The sequence below is a fragment of the Nycticebus coucang genome, chromosome 23 (assembly GCF_027406575.1).
Source record: "Nycticebus coucang isolate mNycCou1 chromosome 23, mNycCou1.pri, whole genome shotgun sequence".
In the NCBI taxonomy this organism is placed as follows: Eukaryota; Metazoa; Chordata; class Mammalia; order Primates; family Lorisidae; genus Nycticebus; species Nycticebus coucang.
The window spans coordinates 34473953-34494307 of NC_069802.1; the positions used below are offsets into that span (position 1 = coordinate 34473953).

At 42.3% G+C, this 20355-nt stretch overlaps 1 protein-coding gene across 2 annotated transcripts in view; it reads left to right on the top strand.

The window, feature by feature from the left end:
* The first annotated feature begins 711 nt into the window (after positions 1-711).
* BOD1L1 (biorientation of chromosomes in cell division 1 like 1) overlaps positions 712-20355 on the top strand; it is a 55501-nt gene continuing 35857 nt past the window's right edge. The window contains exons 1-8 of one of the 2 annotated variants that reach the window (XM_053577733.1): positions 712-1071; positions 6858-6982; positions 11509-11699; positions 12142-12753; positions 13275-13424; positions 16256-16422; positions 18299-18410; positions 19272-19410. In XM_053577733.1, the coding sequence (XP_053433708.1) occupies positions 835-1071; positions 6858-6982; positions 11509-11699; positions 12142-12753; positions 13275-13424; positions 16256-16422; positions 18299-18410; positions 19272-19410 (1733 nt within the window). In that variant the 5' untranslated portion in view covers positions 712-834. The remainder of the gene's footprint in view (positions 1072-6857; positions 6983-11508; positions 11700-12141; positions 12754-13274; positions 13425-16255; positions 16423-18298; positions 18411-19271; positions 19411-20355) is intronic. The other variant, XM_053577734.1, reaches the window with a different exon arrangement.

The following is a 20355-nucleotide window of genomic DNA, read 5'->3' on the forward strand; positions in this document are numbered from 1 at the left end:
CCATGGGAGATGACTGTAAGTGTAAAAACGTGACACCTGTAAAATCGCCGTGCCTGACACAGTATCGCACGGGGCTATCTGAGCTGTGCCTGCAATGATCATAGTACTCAACAGCAACGCCCTTCAAACTAAAAGCCTGTTTGTTTTCACAGACCGGAAGGGGACTGGAGGCATCATCGAGGTCTAGCCCCGGGCACACTGAGAGTGAAAGGCCGGGAACTGGAAGTGGGCAGAGAGCCTGTGGGCCCTGGAGCTACCTGCTGGGAAGCGAGTCGGACAGGATCCCAGGCCGAGGACGAAGTGGGCTGGGGGAGTTTAGAATAAGCAGCCCCACGTACGGTGACATCAAAAACGGCTATGGATCTTGACTGCTCTGTGAAACAAGAGCCAAGAGGCTAAAATGCCCTCGCGCATGGAACCCGGTCTGCTCCAAGCAGGCACCCGGCGGCCCCAGGGCCCCGGGTCTCGCGCCGGTAGGACCCCCCCCACCGCCGGCACGCCAGCCCGGGGCCAGCTGCCGCAACTTCGCAGCCCGCGGCCCGCGGCGCTTCCCGGACACCGCCTCTTCCGGCGCAGCCCGGCCTCCCGGGGGCGCCCGCGCGCGGCGGCAGCCAGAACTGGCCCCTCGCGGCCCCCGTCGTCCGGGTTTGGTTGCTATTGTCACCGCCTTTTCCTCCCTTCCCCCGGTTCCCTTTCACTTCCGGGGTTGCTCTGGATCCTCTGGTTCCGTAACAACATCCCGTTGGCTTCCCTCAGGCGGCCGGACCAGTGCAGCCGCCTCCTCCCAGGAGCGCCCGCTCGCGCGGGCCCGCGCCCTCCCCGGCTCAGGCCGCCATGGCCACCAACCCGCAGCCGCAGCCGCCTCCTCCCGCACCGCCGCCTCCTCCGCCTCAGCCGCAGCCGCCGCCGCCGCCGCCGGGCCCCGGGGCTGGCCCCGGTGCAGGCGGAGCGGGCGGCGCGGGGGCCGGCGCCGGGGACCCGCAGCTCGTGGCCATGATCGTGAACCACCTCAAGAGCCAGGGGCTCTTCGACCAGTTCCGCAGGGACTGCCTGGCCGACGTGGACACCAAGGTTCGGCGCGCGCGGCGTCTGGGGGTCTGCGGGGAAGGGGAGGACCTCAAGGGCGTTCCTCTCGCCGAATTCCTTATGCAGCGGCTTCCTCTTGCAGCGGCAGCCGTGTGCCATGCACTGTGCAGGGCGCGGTGAGTCCATTCAGCAGCCAGTCCTAGCATTCGCCTAACCGGTGCGCGCTCAAGTACCTACTACGTGCCGGGCGCGGCTTCGGCGCTGGGCATTGCACCGGTCTGGGGAGCGAAACTAAGTCATTGTTCTTAGGGAGAGCCGTTTAGTATCAGTAACGCTAACAGGGCTCGGTTTTGTATTTTGATTCATTCTCATCTCTCAAGATTTTTCTCCCGGTTTGCTTTGTTCCAAGTTATTTTTGCTTTCTCTCTTGCAGATTCCTGAGCGATAAGGGCAATGTGTTTGCCCTTTGGAGAAATCACTAAATGATAATTGAATCACATCATTTGCAACGTATTTTGCTGGACATTGGGATGGGGGTGCAAAGATAGGAGGCAATCCTGGCCAGTGAAAAGCTGCGTTAGGAGATGGGAACTTGAGTTTGGATTCTAGTGGTGACTGCCTCTTAGGTAGCTTAGGCCGAGTCGCTTTTCGAAGGGGAGAGGAAGAAGGGGATGTGGGTAGAAAGAGCAAAGCCATTCAACAGGGAAAGAATGGAGGAGAGGTGACAACAGACAGAGAAGTGAAGGATGGGCAGGGAAGTAGAGCTAGTTCAGAAGAGTAACGGGGAGACGGATAAGGTCAGCGGAGAGATGCCCTGTCCAAAGAGAGTCAGGGGCCAGAAAAGGGAAGAAGCTTTGTGCCGAATGTCAGAGTGAGAGGAGCATTATGGGGAACAGGTGAATTTAGGTGCGTTGACAAAGAATGAGAAAAGGACACTGGGAAGGAGCAGTAAGATGATGGAAAACCAGTTGAGTCTGGAATTCTGGAAGCAGGTGGAACAGGACGCATGTTAGAAAATTAATTGGTTTTCTGTTTGTTTTATTTTGTTTTTGTTTAGATCGGGTGGGTCTATTGGAATTTTCCCTGGTATGTTTGGCTCTTTTCAGGAACTTGTTTCTTTAAGAAAGAGTGTTTTTGTAGGGTCCACCGATGTTTCCCAGGCTTTGCATACAATTTCTCTCTGTCCTCCGACATCTTCCTTTATTAGGATTCTGTGATAGTGGGTCCACTGTGTAGAATGTGCTTTTTCCGATATTGGATTTTTTTTTTTTTTTGCACCACAGAGAATTCCGTTTTCTTGGGTGATGGGGGGAGGGAGTGTTCATCTACTTAGAAAATATATAGTTTTCTTACTTTGTATTATGGAATATGCACAGCGATCTTTTTAAAAATAATGTCTCATTACTCTGATTACTAATGTTATATAAGGGAAAGAGACTAGATGTGGCCAGGTAAATGCCACCCCCCAAAAGGTGATTATTTGTATCCAATAAGGAGAGATTTCACTTTGCTGGTCTCAGAAATCCATGAATCTGTGTGTTATCATTGTGTATGCAAACTGAAAATTTTAATATAGTGATTTGGGGGTCTGCAATATCTAAGGCTTAACTTTTTCTTCATCTCATCCCCCCTAAATGTTATTGTTGTGTGTTTGTAATATTCCTGCTAGTCCCTTGTAAAGTAGAATATTACAGCCTTCTCGAAGGGGTTGAGGGAAGCACAGTGGCTTTGACAATTCGACGAAGGCTGGGATCTTCTCCAAGGAGAATGCTTATATACCTATTAAGGTGCTGTTTTTATACGTTAAAAATCGTTGACTATAGGCAATTCTGTGGGTGAACCTAATATTGTACATAGTTTCAGGAAGTTCGGGGACCCAAAATAAGATTCCCTGTTTTAATGATTGAGGCTAGAGAAAAATAGAACTGAAATGACACTTTCTTCTCAGACAGAGGGGAGCACCTGGGTCTGAAGTTCTTCCTTCCCTCAGACTCTCCCATGCTGTCTGTCTCTAGCCACCCCTACAACCCCTCCCACCTCTTTACCTTCCTCTGATTATGTTCTGGCCTCACCCTTAACTAGCAATTATGTAGATTTTAATTTAATATAAAATATTTATTCTTATTGAATAGCGTTTTACACTCTATTTTCTTATTTGAAAAAAATAAAAAAGAAAGTAAGCCCGAAAGCCTCCAAAAGTATATACGGAAGCCAAAATTTTCTCCATAGGAGCTTTAACATTCATATCAATGTGATGAGCGGGCCAAGTAGAAATGAGATTCCCTCCTTTCATGCAAAGGAGCATCTCTCTAATGGAAATCCTTGGGTTTCACCTGCCACTTATGCTATGGGTGCTTTTGATAAATGAACCCCAAAGCCTGTCCTCTTCCTGTAAAAAGTCTTACCTGCAGGGAGGAGGGTAGTAACAGTAACTGGATTATGTCAGTCATATACATATTTAAGAATCAAGACATTTGATACATGCCAGGTGCTCTGCAAGTAAAACTAGCATCCAGTCTAGTGTATTTAAACCACAGTGAGACGTACCAAAGTTTGCTGCTATTGCCGAAGACTATAAAATCCCCCAAACTTTTCTGGGATCGTTGCAGACTTTAACTACAGAGAGGTCTGGCTACAGCAGACCAAATCAGCCTTTCCCACCCAGTAAGTAGAACCTTGGGCTGCCCCAAGATCCTCCTGCTGCCAAGACTCCTGCATGGTAGACTACCAGTTCCTAGATCTCTGGAGCAAGTCCAGGAGTCACTAAGCCATTCTGACTCCTTTGCACTGATTAGCCACCAGGGAGTGTGAGGAGAGAAGACAAAAGGGGCCTATCACTCTGTCCCATGGAGGGAGTTCATCAACCAATAAAGTAATAAAGTATTACTTTATTCCCAAGTAATACAAAGTGATTCTGGAACACTTTCTCATTATAAATGGCTCCTGCTCAATTTAGTCACTCACAGACACCATTCACTGAGCAACTTTTATGTACCAGGCAGTTTTGTTTAGTTGCCAGGGATACAGAAGTGAACCCGAAGTCCTATTATAGGGTTTATTTACATCCTAGCAGAGAGACAACAAATAGTGTTTGATAGTCCCATGGGCAAATAAAGCAAGGTGAGGGGTGGAAAGGCCTCCTGTTTTGTTTTAAATAAGTAGTTCAGGGAAGGTTTCAAAAAGGTGGCATTTGAGCCATCTGTGAAGGAACTAAAGGAGCTGTGCAGACCCCTGCAGCTATTTGGGGCCTGGACTGTGAGAAGAGAGTATACAGCAGGTGCAGGAGACCTGGGCGGCACCTGCTGGGGTGACTGGGGAGTGACTGGGGCGGGGAGTGACTGGGGCGGGTGGAGGGCCCCTCTCTGCCTTTCCAGACCTGGCAGCCTTGGGTGCCACTGGAAGAGTTTGCTTTTTACCCAGGCTCAGAAGCCATTGGCAGGTGTTCAGCAAAAAAAAGGAGATAGTCTGATTTCCACATCAGGTGGACTGACCATGTATAATTATTAATAATGTCCTCTTTCATGCTCAGTTGAGATCTGATTTGGACAATAAATTATGTCGGTAACCTGATTTGAGAAGATTTACTCTAATTGCCGAGTTGGAAAGTAGACTTTGGGTGGCAAGGGTAGAAGCTGGGAGGTCAGTTGCTATAATTGACCAGAGATGAATGTCTTGAACCAGAGTCAGAACAATAAAGATAGTGAGAAGTGTTCAGAATCTGAGTGTATTCTGATGCTAATGCCGACAGAATTTGCTGTGGGTTTGGATGTGGGATAGAAAGGAAAAGATGGGTCAAGGGTAACTCCAGGCCACTTGCGCAAAGCACTGGGAAGGGAAGAAGACACGTATGGATACAACCCTAAAACAATAGTTCACAAAGAATTTTTGCCATTTCTCTAGTCACTTGACTTTTTACTAAAAGAAGGACTTGGAAATAAGGAAAGTCACTGGTCTCGTTCAAATTTGAACTTGATGTGGGACAACGAGACTAAAATACAAAATGCATTGCGATGTTTGAGCCTAACAATGTTTGTAGATTTGGCAATAGTGCACAGAAGAATTATGCTTTAGAATCATGGAGGAGAAATAATTCTTTTGGGTTCACATTAATTTTAGATAAATGTAGAAGAATGTGAAAAAGAACAGAAGACTTCTTTGTAGGATAGAAATAGGTATCAGCAAAAGTCTGGAAATTGGAAGTAATGAAAGGGCATCTCAGAGGGATAAAACTTATCCATTCTGTGTCGTAGTCAGTTACCCAGTTGTCTGCTGACTATTCTTTAATTGCTTATCTGACAATTCTAAGCAATGTGTTAGACTATGTAAGAACAAAGACTAAGGGAGGTGCGGGCTTCTGTGGGAAGGTAAGTATCTTCTCTTCCCAAAATACAGTGCAGTGCCAGAATTGCTGTTATGTGTAAAGGACAGTGGGAACTTGGATGAAGGGTCTCGTAAGCCTACCTTGGATGTCAGGATGACTTCACAGATGAGGGTGATCTCTGAGGGCAAGAAGCTGGCCAGATGGACAGGTGGATGGAAAGGTAGGTGTAGAATGTTAAAGGCACAAGAGTTGATTGTTGGAACATAAAATCATTCAGGGATGCTCAAATCCATCCACATTAAAACTATGGAAGAGGGGTAGAAAGGTCACAGGAGTTGGGGGGACAGCCTCTAGGAATGGAGTGTACCCCTTCGGGGCAATGTCCTTTTAAGTAGAGGTGGCATACTGTGTGTTCCTTCCCCGTATTCCCCTCTTACTTCCCTCCCCTGTATTCCTCATATCTCTTACTAGGATTTCTGAAACTCAGCACTGTGGACCTCTGGACTGGGCAGGTCTTTGCTGTGGGGGCTTTCATGTGCCTTGTGAGATGTTCAGCAGCATCTGTGCCCTGTACCCACTAGATGCCAGTAGCACTTCTCAGTGGTAACAACCAAAAACGTCTCCAGATATTGCCAGATGTCCCCTGGGGTGGAGGGGAGGGGTGGGGTTGGGGTGACAACTCTTGGTTGAGAACCAATGCCTTGCATCAGGTTTAATGCTTAGTTCAAGTCTTTGTTCATTAGTAATTTCTGTTGTGTCAATGCTTTTCAACCCACTTCTGCCACCCTGGTACAGACCTTTAGCACTTTAGTTACTACATACTTTCCCAAGTGTGTTTTGTGCTTTGACTGTAGGATGCTTAATCACCAGAGAGCTCAGCTGTCACGTCACTCGCTCATGTGTACAATGCAGTCCCATTCTCTGCCCCATCATTCTAAACGTCTCGTCCAGGTACCCATAGCTTTCCGGCACCCCGTCTCCAGCTTCATTTTGTTCTCTTGCATTCTCTTCTCCGGCCAAATTGGGCTGCCAACTTTGGGGCTCTCAAGATGCTCCTAACCTTGTTTTCTCCTCTACTTGTTCTTTGCTTATACTGTTGACTGAATCTGCAAAGCTAGCCGTTCTTATTTCCAGATACATTTTGAAACACTGAAACTGATTTTTCCAGCTCTAAATGCCACATTCTCAAGGTCAGATTCTCTCCTTTTTTTATTGTAAATCACCTAACAATAATGTTTATTTGTGTTTTGTTTTCTACTCCTTTATAAATAAGGGGTGTGGTTTCTTTGTATTCCTCATATCTCTAAACTCCTGGTCTTGGACCAAACAAGCTTCATTTGAACATAAATTATCCTAAAGCAGATTGTCATAAACTATGAACTTTGTTGCCACGTTAGTACTGTATAATCTAAGAAATGGTAACACAAGTAAGATACATTCCTGAGATTATCAACACTGACACTGTGTGTCATTGAAGATTTTTAACATTTATGTTTGTTTTTCTTTCTAGCCTGCCTATCAGAACCTGAGACAGCGTGTTGATAACTTTGTTGCAAACCACTTGGCAACTCACACTTGGAGTCCTCATCTCAATAAGAACCAGCTAAGAAACAATATTAGACAACAAGTTCTCAAGTAAGTCTGAGACTTAGTGTTCTACGCAGCTTTGAAAATGGCATAGCCTATTTTGTCTGAAAGCAGAGACATTGCAGAGACGTTTGTCTGCCTGCTGGTGTTGGCAGTTTCACCAGGTTTGGTGTGGCTACTCTGCTGTGATACAGTATAATTTTGTAATGTGATCTGATCACTTCACATTCCCCTGTAAATTTTAGCAGACTGACTTTTCCTGTAGACCTTTGGAAATAGTTGAAGGAAGAAAATAACAACATGACTTTTTAAAACCTAGACAGAGTATTAATAGATGATAAATGCCCTAATACCCTATACAGTTGTATTCACAACTATTTTCTTGACCCTAAAAGAATAGGTTTTATTGTTCTTGTTATATGAATAATGACTTTTAAATATCACCGAAATGGAAATGTTTTGATCTGAGACCATGTTTTCTGTTTTCTAACATGCTTATCCCTCTTTTTTATTTTATTTTTGTATTTTATTATGACTTTAAACTCTGCTATTTAGTGATATACCAAAAAAGGGCAGAGGTGTTTGGACCTGTCAGAGCCATTTTAAGTGAACGTAAGATAAAAAGAATGAAAAGAGCTGTAATGTTTAGAGAGGCCTAAAAGCATATTTACTAAAAAAAAAAAAAAGTCCTGACTTCTGATTGTTCTTGAATATAAGCTTTTGCAAAGCAGACCTTCTAGCCCCCCATATCCTCCCCCTCCCCCTCCTCCAGAAGGTCATTAAATAATGACTGCATTATTTAAAGAGCACTTGGTCTCCTTGCCTTTACAAGTGTTTATGTTCACATATATCTGAGATGAAATATAGCTTTTAAAAGTTAAACAAAATTATCGTATACCTGCCACCTTAATTTTTTTGGTCCCATAGGAACCTTTCTGCCTATCTATTGTGATAGTTGCAACCAACAGAAAGTCCCACAAGTAAAATTTCATACCCTGGCTCAAAGAGACACATTCAGCCACTAGTAATCCTAGAAACCAGGGGCCTGAGGCTCAGACAGGTTGTCCTTATGCATAAGACAGGAGGAAAATTATCAATAGCTTTGTTGTCTGCATTTTATTTTTTTTATTTATTTATTTTTTTTTTGTAGAGACAGAGTCTCACTTTATGGCCCTCGGTAGAGTGCCGTGGCATCACACAGCTCACAGCAACCTCCAACTCCTGGGCTTAAGTGATTCTCTTGCCTCAGTCTCCCGAGTAGCTGGGACTACAGGCGCCCGCCACAATGCCCAGCTATTTTTTTGGTTGCAATTCAGCCGGGGCTGGGTTTGAACCCGCCACCCTCGGTATATGGGGCCGGCGCCTTACCGACTGAGCCACAGGCGCCGCCCTGTTGTCTGCATTTTAAAGGATGTGTGAGGAACCTATAAAAGTTCAGTTGAGATCAAAAGATGCCAGTAAAGGACTGCATGGTAATAGCTGTTAAGAATAGTCTGAGCTCTTTTTAGAAAAAGTAGCGACAGAAGAGATCTGTTGGGTGACAGGCCTGGAGGGATCCTCAGTTCTACCAAGGCCACAGGCTGAAGGATAGGGTGCTGAGGCAGGCCCTCAAGGTTACAAGTGCTGCGCTGATCACAAAGTGCACACATGCTGCCATTTGCATAGCCACCACCTTTCTAAGCCATTCCATTGCTTTAAAAGCACATTTGGGGGAATCTTAAGTTTCTATTTTGTATATATTGAGAGGCTCAAATATAAGGCAAACTTCCTAGAATAATATTTTGTTTTTTGACATTAAAAAAATCTATAAAGTAAGGAAGGATTTATTGTGTTCTTTTATAAAAAGGAACTCAACTCAATCTTACACATGAGAAAATAAAGCACTTAAAATTCTTGTGCTGATATAACACACTTATCACAAATCACAAAATGGCAAGATGTTCTTGTGACGATGTCAGTGGCTAAATACTGGAGCAGTCTGCCTATGAGTGATGAGGAATCACTTTTTCCAGAGACATTTTTAAAGAAGGAAAACAACTATCTTCTCTAGGACAATTTAGACATTGCTTCTCCTAGAACGTTTGTAAATTTTCTTCTGGTTATATTATGTATTTTGAAATGAACTACTTTTTATTTTCCGTTTTTTAAATTTCAGGTTAAGGTGAGGGTACAAACAACTAGGTTGCAGTGTTTGCATTTGTTAGGTAGAGTCCCTCTTGTACTTAAGTCCTGCACCCACATGGTATGCCCTATTAATACTCTTTCATTGTGTCCATTAAGTGGGAGCACACCTATTTTCATTTAAATTCTACTAATAGTTCTGTATTACTGATAATAATATCTAAAGCTTCCTTAAAGAGGGAGGTTATTTAGTTTTGTTCAAATGGATGGCAGAGGGATGGACTATCCCCATAAATAAATGTAATTTCCAACAGTATTTCTAGACAGATTTTGGTAAGTACTCAGTCGACTCATTTGGGTTGAGCTATCTGCTAATATCAGCATTTTCAGATGATTAAACTTAATAGCTAATCTGCTGATTCAGTAGGAGGGAAAATTTTATTCTACTTAAGCATTCATTTATACAACAGAATCTGACAATTCTAGATAGCTCTGAATAATGATCTTAACAGAATTGAAAAGAAAGTCAAGGAAGTCATTTCAACTGAAAAATGCCAGCAACTGGCATTTGGCTTTGTCCTTGACCCTGGAGCTGTGGCTTCTTCCAGCCTGGGTGCGGCAGCTGTGGCCACTGACTGCCCCAGAGATCACTGGCCTGTGCTCCATTTTTACTTAAGACGAGAGCTCACCTCCCTGAGGGAGACAGTGTTTGATTTTGCAAGACAAGAGGCTAAAACATAGTCAAACAGACAAAGAGACTGAAGCGATAATTTGGGGGTGGATAGGTTTTAGTTTTTATTTTATACCTTTGTACTTGTACTTTAAAACATTTTTTAAATTGCTTTTCCTTAATTTTTTTTCTGCCTCTACTATATTTTAAACACACCTCTAGGAGGTAAAAATGTTTTTAGGATCTGCATTTTTTTAATCTTAGAACTTTGAAAAGCAGGTAACCTACTTTGTGCTGAGTTGGCTCGTTTTTCTCCGTGGCCCACATAAGTAGAATTATAGGTGCACAAGGCAACAAGGTGCCTCAGAAATGAAAATCTGATCCATCCTCCACTCCAGATGGAGTTACAGTCAAAAATAGCCCTTGTAAAGCAGGAGGAGTTGTCCTCCTCACTGTCGACATGACCGGCCCTCCTAGGGCTATCCTAGGAACTTCTGCTCCTCTGGTTCTTTTGAAAGAAAAAGTTTTAAATGTGTTTCTTAACATAAATTCCTGTTCCCTTATTTTACGTTGACACCTTCACGCAAGGGCATGTCTTGGATACTGTCCTCCTCCCTCCGCTGTCTCACGTGTGACGTTTCTGTAAGCTGGACCTTTCTGCCCCTTACCTTCCTCAGACATCGAGACTCGGCTCATTTGTCTTCTGTTTTATGAAGCTTTCCTAAATTATGTCGTATATATCTTATATCTAATAACTTCTTATGCCTGTCATCTCATATTTTAATTGTTTGTGTCAGGCCGTATACCCTGGCTAATGCCTCCAATCCTAGTGCTTTGGGAGACTGAGGCAGGAGGATTGCTTGAGGCCAGCAGTCCGAGACCAGCCTGGGCAACATACTGAGAGCCCCATCTCTACAAAAAGTGAGGCATGTGGTGTGCGACTGTAGTCCCGGATACTCAAGAGGCTGAAGCAAGAGAACTGCTTGAGCAGGAACTAGAGGCCACAGTGAGCTATGGTCATGCCACCATACTCTAGCCTGAGCGACAGAGCAAAGACTATCTCTAAAACAAAAAGAATAAAGGAATAATTGCATCTCCCTCTCCAACCAGAACAGAATCCAGCTCTGATTTATAGCTAGCTGCCCAGTGGCCAGTTCGGTGCCTGTGAGACGGAAGACACTTACAACATAATTGTCGAAATAATAAATCATCACTTTTTATTGCAGGAAGGTAATAAAAAGAAAGCCCGAAGTCTTGTTTTATTTTTGTTTTACTAAAGTTACCTTTCTTTTATTTTTAATTTGATGAAATTATGCTTTGTATATGTTCTTCAGTTTTCCCGGAGACTCTAGTTCTTATAAAAGGCTTATGTTTTTCTGTGTAAAGAAAAAGAAAGGTTGCAGAGTTCATAGATTTACTTTATAGTCAGAACCGAGCTTTAGTGACCATATTCCTGTGTGGTGTGGCTGGGCGGAAGTGAGAGGAGCGCCACCAACACGCCTGCTGTGTCTGTCCTCAGTGGGGGTCTGCTCTGTCTGTTTCAGTATTTCCACCAGCAACACAGTGGTGGTAAAGTTCACAGACCGTTTTGTAGAGTGGTATGTCTAGATGCCACTACAGCCTGAAACTCATGTTCTGTTGCTTATTGTTTTGTATATCCAGGTGGACAGATTGGACAGTTTAAGGTTAAACACATGTATAACAGATTCAGTTTTATTTCAAAGTAATCAATGTAAATATAAAATTATTTTTTCACTTTTGTGTAAATTATCCTGTGTTCCAGATCAGGAATGTTGGAGTCTGGTATCGACCGAATTATTTCTCAGGTTGTGGATCCAAAGATCAACCACACATTTAGACCTCAGGTGGAGAAGGCTGTGCACGAGTTTTTGGCCACACTAAATCACAAAGAGGAAGCAAGTGGCAGCACAGCTCCCGATGAGGAGAAGCCAGACTCTGCCGTCATTACACAAGGTGCCTTGCTTCTCTTCTTGAACTGAGCCTCGAGTTAGGGACAGTAGATTCTTTAAAACATTTCTCTGGCCACTCTAGTCAAGTTGCGTTTATTTTAAATATCATCCAGATTCTTCAAACAGCACAATATTTCTTTTTCTACTAGATTAATAAAAATAGTACTCATTTTCGTAATGGAGTGTGTGTCATAATAGTGTGAAGAACCACAGTAATTAGAGAAAGGGTCTTTTTCTGGGAATTAGACTATTGCAAGACTTTCATGGTGCCCTTCCCAAGAGTGTAGTAGAGGGGCAGAGAATTGAGAATATGGCATGGACTAGCGCTGGAACATAAAGTAAGGGGATACAAGTGGTCGGCACAGCATGTGCATCACATAAAGGTCACAGTGCCATTGGTGTTGACTCCATCACCAGATCATTCTAAATCTTGTCTGTCTTCTAAGGTGTTCCTGCTCCTGGGCCCAGCGCTAATGTAGCCAGTGATGCCATGTCAATTCTGGAAACCATCACTTCTCTTAACCAAGAAGCTAATGCTGCCAGGGCTTCCACAGAGGCATCAACCACCAAGCCCAGTGACAGAGCAGCCAAAAAACTCCCATCTCAGCCCAGTGCTGACACCAGCACTGACAGAGAAAGAGCTGCAGAGGACCTCGCCGACAGGGAGCAGCCGCCACCTGATTCTGGAGGGGAGGTGCTGGGAACCGCCCCCAAGTCCGAAGAGCTTAATGACCTCCCTTGTCCAGTTGAAGAAACTAAAAATCATGCAAAGGAGAATAATAATTTAATTCTGCTAAATAAGGATGTGCAACAGGAAAGCAGTGAGCAAAAAAGCAAGTCAACAGACAAAGGTGAAAAGAAGCCAGACAGCAATGAAAAAGGAGAGAGAAAGAAGGAGCGGAAGGAAAAGGCAGACAGGAAGTCTGACTACTCAAAACGCAGTGAAGACACCCAGAAAGCTGCTGAAAAACAAGCCAAGGAAAAAGAAGGGGAGAGTGCAAAACTTCCATCAGAAAAGAACAGCAATAAAGGCAAAACTGCTGAAGGAACAAAAGAAGGTAGAGAAATACTTGCAAAAATCTACAGTAGTTTAAATAATCAAAAGGGTCTCTTTAGGGCGAGGGTCAAATTTGCTTTCAAATTTGAATAAGTTTATTTGATGCTTATATCTCCAAACACTGAAAATTTAAATTTCTATGTTTCTTTTCTGTATAATGTGTTTACACAGAGTAAATTAACCAAAAAATTGTGAAATTTGTCTTGTAATTTATTTACATACATTATTCCAAGCCATCTTAATTATTGTATATCCTGACCTTTAAAATATTGGGTAGTAAATATGTCGTTAACTTAAAGTTTATTTTTGGTCATATCATTTACATTGTAAATTAATAGATCAGTTGTTTTTATAGGGTACTAGTTTGCCTTTGTGTTTTCTGGACACAACTTTGCCTTATTTGATAGTTGACTTTCTTAGACATGTTTAAAGCAGACAATTTTAAATGTAATTTAGTAATTGAGCTCTGAGTATGTTCTTATGACAAGATGATTTATTTTGTTTTATTTTCTTCTTGAAAAGATTTCTCTTTGATGGATTCTGATGTGGATGGACTTACAGACATCACAGTGAGTTCTGTCCATACCAGTGACCTTTCATCTTTTGAAGAAGACACGGAGGAAGAGGTTGTGATGTCTGATAGCATGGAAGAAGGCGAGATCGCCTCAGACGGTAGAGCATGTCCTTAGCAATGCCTCTGTAGGGCTTCCTCCCGGGCACTGTTGGTGTGTTCTGACAGCTGTGTCTTGATAGAGTGGTATTGCAGTAAGAGTGTGGGACTTTATAGCTGGAAGGTTTGTTTCTGAGGCCCAGCTCCAAAGCTGGCTGTCTGAGCAAACTTGCTCGGTTACTAAATTTGAACAACCCTTGGATCTTCATCTCTTAAACTTCATCTCCTAGTGTTACCGTGAGATTTAGATGAGAAAATGTTTATGAAGTTTGTGTTTGTGTGTGTGTGTGATGTTTGGGGGAAGCATGGTCCATAATACTGCCCTCACAGCACCAGTTACAAGTTCAGGGGTCCCCAAGACCACCCTTAGATTTGACAATTCAGTAGAAGGACTCACAGAACTCAGTGAAATCTGTATAGGCACACTCACATTATGGTTTATTATGACAGTTACTACATCAAAAGTCGTGAGCCCAGTGCCTGTAACACAGGTAAGTGCTTAGGAAGGGTTAGCTGAAAACAAACTATTTTATAAAGAATTGAGCCTTCCCCAGAAGAGCTCTGGCCTTTGCCCTTAACTTCTGGGAGGTCATCTCTAGGTCTTTAAATGCCAGGCTTGACTGGGGTGCTTTTGTTAACTCACATGAAGCCAGCCAAGGGAAGAGGCACATAGGGCAGAGTCCAGGAAAGCTCCAGACAGGGAGCACCTGAATTTACGGACAGCCTCGCTCCTTCATTGTTGAGTCTGACTAGACACACAGAGAGCTGCCAACCAGGGAAGTGTGTCCAGAGATCCTAGTGGACTCCAGCATGTAGTCAGAGTGGTCTGACCATGAGGCTCATCTCAGTCTCTAGCCCCTCGGAATAGCTGATACTACATAACCCAAAGACCCTACCCTAAACTACGTTGTTAGCTGTTTAGCTTGACTCAAGATGCTGAGGCAAACAAAAGCACTCCGGTCAAGCCTGGCATTCTAAAGGCCAGAGCTCTTCTGGACAAGGCTCAACTATTTATCAAATAGTTTGCTTTGCAGCTAACCCTTCCAAAGCACTTAACTGTGTTCCAGGCACTGTGCTAACAACCTTCCATGTAATAACTCCTGCAACCCCCAGAATAGCACTGGGAGGTGAGTGCAGGTGAGGGAAAAAAGTCACAGAGATGTGTCTTATGCAAAGTCATGTAGCTGGTGAACACCAATGCACATTTCAAACATGAGTCTGTGCATTTGTCCAGTATCTTATGCTGCTTTTTACATGATTAAATTCTGCTTATGACTTCAAAAAAAAAAAATACTGAATTTTATTTGCCATTGCTTCAAGATAGCATCTTGTAAATTTGCCACTGGCTTTTGGATAGGATACCTAGGGAGAAAATGGTAGAGGAGAAAAGGTATAGTTTTAACCCCCTTAAACGTGTTTTTCAGTCTCATCTTTTATTTATTTATTTATTTTTTTGAGACAGAGTCTCACTTTGTCACCCTTGGTAGTGTGCTGTGGCGTCACAGCTCACAGCAACTTCCAGCTCCTGGGCCTACGTGATTCTCTTGCCTCAGCCTCCCGAGTAGCTGGGACTACAGGTGCCCCCCCACAACACCCGGCTATTTTTTTGTTGCAGTTTGGCCAGGGCCGGGTTTGAACCCACCACCCTCAGTATTTGGGGCCAGTGCCCTACTCACTGAGCCACGGGCACCACCCTTTTATTCTTTTATGCATCTTTGTGGAAAACTAAATTACCTATCAAAAAAAGCAATAGTAGCACTTCCCAGAGGCTATATCTGCCCTCACAGGGTCAGTTCTTTATTACCTATATGGGAAGACGTGCCTGGTTCTGTGAACACTGCCCTTTCTCTACACTAACTAAAATTCTGCTTCTTGATGCCTTGAGGGTCTTCTGAAGTTTTTTTTCCTAGACAATAATGTGTGGGATTATATATGTGTGGGATGTAAAAAGTAAGAAGATGATGTTATTTTAATAGTACTAAGTGGTAGGACATGAAAACCTTCTTGCCGTATTAATGGGGAGCAGGTCGCTTTCCTAATGCAGAGGGGTTTAGTGCGTACTTGTGCAGAAACACTTAATGATTCCTGCCTTTTCCCTGACGGATAAACTGAGAGGTGGTCATTAAAATCTCAAGTTTACTTAAGAATTCAAACATATTCGTCTGTTTACCAGTGGTAGATCATTCACATCAAGTGCACTGGCAAACAGATAGGAATTATTGTCCTATCTGTCCTATTATCGTCAGGAGAACAGGGGGTGAAGAGGGGTAGCTGGAGGCGATTAGGCTGAGATAGCCCCAGTGCCTTTGCTTCTTTCCCAAACTGGAGCCCATTGTAAACAGTAAAACAAAATTTAAGCTTAGCCCATCAGAAACCACTGGCTAACCTCCAATTAAGTTCATACCCAAGTAAGGCAGTCCAGTCATGTATTTGCTTTGCTTTAGTGCTCAGCTTATCAAAGACTGCTGTTGAGGCTGCTGAGTCAGACCTCTCTGCACCGCTCCTCCTCCTCATGATGCTTCAGTCATGGTTCATTCCTTGCTCAGGTAAACTCTGTTAAACATAATTTGTCTGAAGTTTTTCTTTTAACAGCATAAATACCCATAATATCTTATTTTTCATTACGTTCTTTTATGTGCGGGAGACTGGTGGTTAAGAAAAAGATATGGATGACAGCTTTTAAAAATACCAATTTCTGAAATTTTTACATATTGATATTTTTCCTTTTGGACCTACAAATAAACTACATTAATGTAGTTTTTACTACTTATACAGATTAATGTTGATTTTATTGCTCATTCATAGGAGCACTCTTCTATTTGCTTTTTTCTAGATGAAGAGAAGAATAAACAAAATAAAACAAAAACTCAAACTAATGATTCTATTGAAGGAAAAGCAAAAACTGCACGGCATACGTATGTTCACAAACCGTATCTTTACTCAAAGTACTACAGTGATTCTGATGATGAACTGACTGTGGAGCAGCGGCGACAGTCCATCGTAAGTCCGCTGAGGTCTGACGTCACGTCAGCCTCCTTCATCACGTGGCAGAGTTAGACGGTCTGCGTGTGAGGCGTCATCACGTGCATGGGAGGAGTTAGACGGTCTGCGTGTGAGGCGTCATCACGTGCATGGGAGGAGTTAGACGGTCTGCGTGTGAGGCGTCATCACGTGCATGGGAGGCAGAGGCAGGCTTTGCCTGCGGGGACCCTGTCCTTTAGATACAACAGACAGATGTTTGTGTCATCTTTATTAATACGGTAGTGTCTTAACAGAATGCTTGGAACCAGAAAATTTTTGGATTTTGGAATATTTGCATATATATAATGAGACATCTTGGGGATGAGATTCAAATCTAAACTAAAATCCATATATGTTTCTTGTATACCTTATAGACATAGCCCAAAAGTTATCTTATATAATGTTTTTAGTAATTTTGTGCATGAGACAAAGTTTTGACTACGTTTTGACTGCCACCTGTCAGGTCAAGTTTGGAATTTTCCAATTGTAGTGCTCTAAACATTCTGGATTTTGGAACATTTTGAATTTTCAGATTGGGGAGGTTCAACTGTAGTAGTGAAAAACTAGTAACAGCCTAAATGTTTCATGGTATGAAAACATTTGAATCAAGTGTAGATCGGCTCACACCTGGATGCAGCATGCAGCTGTTAACCTCATACTGAGAGAAATGCGCTTCACAAGTTGCCTGGATCTGGAAGTGCTTTCAATGAGAATATGCCGTTGAATTAACAGCTTTTTACAGGGTGGATGTAAAGTTCGTATGCAATTTACTATGTTGAACTATTTTAAAATCGCACGTGAACTTCATGTCCACCCATATGTATACATTGGTTTTAAGATGGCTTACAATTTCAGAAACATTAAAATCTGGAAAGTTTTATATCCCCAAATCAGGAATTTTTTTTTTTTTTTTTTTAAGACGGAGTCTCACTATGTTGCTCTTGGTGAAGTGCTGTGGCATCACGGCTCACAGCCACTTCCAACTCTTTGGCTAAAGTGATTCTTTTGCCTCTCTCTTGACTACAGGCGCTGGCTACAATGCCCGGCTATTTTTTGCTGCAGTTGTCATTGTTGTTTAGCTGTCCTGGGCCACCCTCGGTGTATATGGCTGGCCCCGTAACCACTGTGCTACAGGCGCTGAACCAGGAAATATTATTACATAGAAAAATGGTTGGTGGGGGAACTGTACCAAGATGCTAACAGTGGCTAGCCCTCCATCCAGGCTCAGCTCCTGAAAAGTTCGCATGGTTGGGGTGAGGCATCCACTTGGGATGTTTTGGCACTTAGACTGAGCGGGAGCAGCACAATGATTGTTGAGTTCTCCCTGGCTTAAAATACAAAAGTAGAAATCCCAAGTCCAAAGTCTGGGTCCCAAGAATATAACCAGCATGTCAAATTTGTTGTAGGACTAGCCTGTCACTTGAATCTGCATTTCAACTTTTTTCTTTACAAATAACTGAAAAGCTATGGAGACCTAACTTTGTATACTTGATGTTTATAGATATTTTCTTGCCTTTCTTTTTAATTGAAACAACCAGTTTATTTAACCAATTTTTCCCAAAATAATAGTTTTCTCATTTTTTAAACTAATGGGATTCTGAAAAGGAATGAAAATTTTTAACTTTGATTCTGACAGCTTCCAAAATAAAACACACGTATGCAGCTACACACAGTTATGCGTGTGCGGGATGTGTCAGGTTGTGACTCTTCTGCAGAGCCCATTAATTTGTGAGAACATCTGAAGGACAAACCATGATTTTTGTTTGTACAAATGTTTTGTACAGTGTTTTATACATTCTTTTTCAGAGCATTTTGCTTTTGATGGCTAATCTGACAGGATGTTTTGTGGTTTCAGGCTAAAGAAAAAGAAGAGAGGCTTTTAAGAAGGCAAATTAATAGAGAGAAACTTGAAGAAAAGCGAAAACAGAAAGCTGAAAAGACAAAGTCTTCAAAAGCCAAGAGTCAAGGTATAGGAGACATTAACTTTTAATATTTAAACTATCTTATATATTCCACTGTTTTCTAGATCATCTTACATTACTTACGAGATATGAATATAGAATAAAAAGATACATTCTCAAGCATGGGAGATTTCCTTAGCTGTTAATCTCATTTGTTTAGTAACTTTTCTTTTTTATTATTGATATATCGAAGTTAGACATTTTGTCAGTATCAGCTTATGCAGCTTATTGACTAGCAGTTTATTTTCTAGTAATGGTTAAATGAATTATCTCTGGAAAATGGATTGTTAATACATGGCAGTAATATTAAATGGAATTAATCTATGCTTATGTTAATTAAAATGTCCAGCATTTTTCTGGAATATTGCATTGAAAAAAATGGCACTCCCCCTCTGTACAATATGCAGATTCACAGACACACACTTGTATGATTATTTGAAATAGAAAAGTTAAGACTTCTCCAACTCAAATATTATGTTTATTCTATTACAGCTTAATAGTAAACCATGTTGCCTTTTTACAATGATTAGAAAAATCTTGGGCGGCGCCTGTGGCTCAGTCAGTAAGGCGCCGGCCCCATATACCGAGGGTGGCGGGTTCAAACCCGGCCCCAGCCAAACAGCAACCAAAAAATAGCCGGGCATTGTGGCGGGCGCCTGTAGTCCCAGCTGCTCGGGAGGCTGAGGCAAGAGAATCGCTTAAGCCCAGGAGTTGGAGGTTGCTGTGAGCTGTGTGAGGCCACGGCACTCTACCGAGGGCCATAAAGTGAGACTCTGTCTCTACAAAAAAAAAAAGAAAAATCTTAATAAAAATAAATATTGCACTGTTTACAAAGCTCTTAAATTCATTTTATTGTTTCTTTCCTAGGCAAGAGTAATGTGGACTTAGAAGAACTATCATCAAAGAATTTGGAACCTAAAACCCCCAAAATTAAAGAAGTCCTTAAAGAACGGAAGGTTTTAGAGAAAAAAGTAGCTTTGAGCAAAAAAAGAAGGAAAATTTCAAGGTACATGTTTTGTATGGTCATGTTCACATTGGAACCTCTCTTGGGATGCTTCCAGAAGACAGCACTGAAAATGGCAGTGAGGAGTTCTATGCCTTGAACGTGTGTGCTAGTTACCACATTTATGAAAAACCTTAAGGTTTTATTTTTAGTATCAAAATTCTTTCCATTACTTTCTGAGTAGTAACGTGTCTTGATCTATCTTTGAATCCTGTATCTTTCTTACTCTGATGGGTTATTTAGACCCTCTCCCCACAGGAAGCACACGTATAATCTGTAGAGTTTGGGGAGAGTGTGGACCCTGCAGTAGTCCTCTGGAAGTGTTCTTGTTTGGGGCATTTAGTGACCACTTGTTGTGTCCATTCTACAGTATTTTTACAGAGTTCTTTTTAGCAGTATCCATGCTTCTCCCCTTCACCCCGTATCTGAGCCTTGTTAACACTCTGTTGTTATTATTAATTCCTAAAGAACTAGAAAGCTGTAGACAATGGTTGTGAAGTCATGTGAGTCATGGGCTACAATTTTGCTGTTATATCAAGTTGGGATTGTGTGAATTTATCACAGATTTCAAGATACGTGAATCAGTAATTTGTAGAACTCCATGAGAGGAGTCAGCTCTTTAGATTTCTTATTAAGTCTGATTCCTGTTGATCTGAATAAATAAGATTGCTCTCCTCACTCAAAAAGTAGTAATTTCAAAATGTAATTGCAGCTCATAAAATAGTCATCTATTTTAAAATAAGCAACAAATCGGGAATGTTTCACCTACTTTTCTTTAGCACCAAGAGCAGTTCATGCCACAGTTGGGAATATGTTCTCTGTTGACTAAGCAGAGGATTGCAATTGAAATGTAGCAACATCTATATTTATAGATCGAGTGTTCATAGTAAAGGAAAACTTTGTTTTAACCTTCCTGAAAATTTTTTACATTTGTTTGAAAGTTTACAT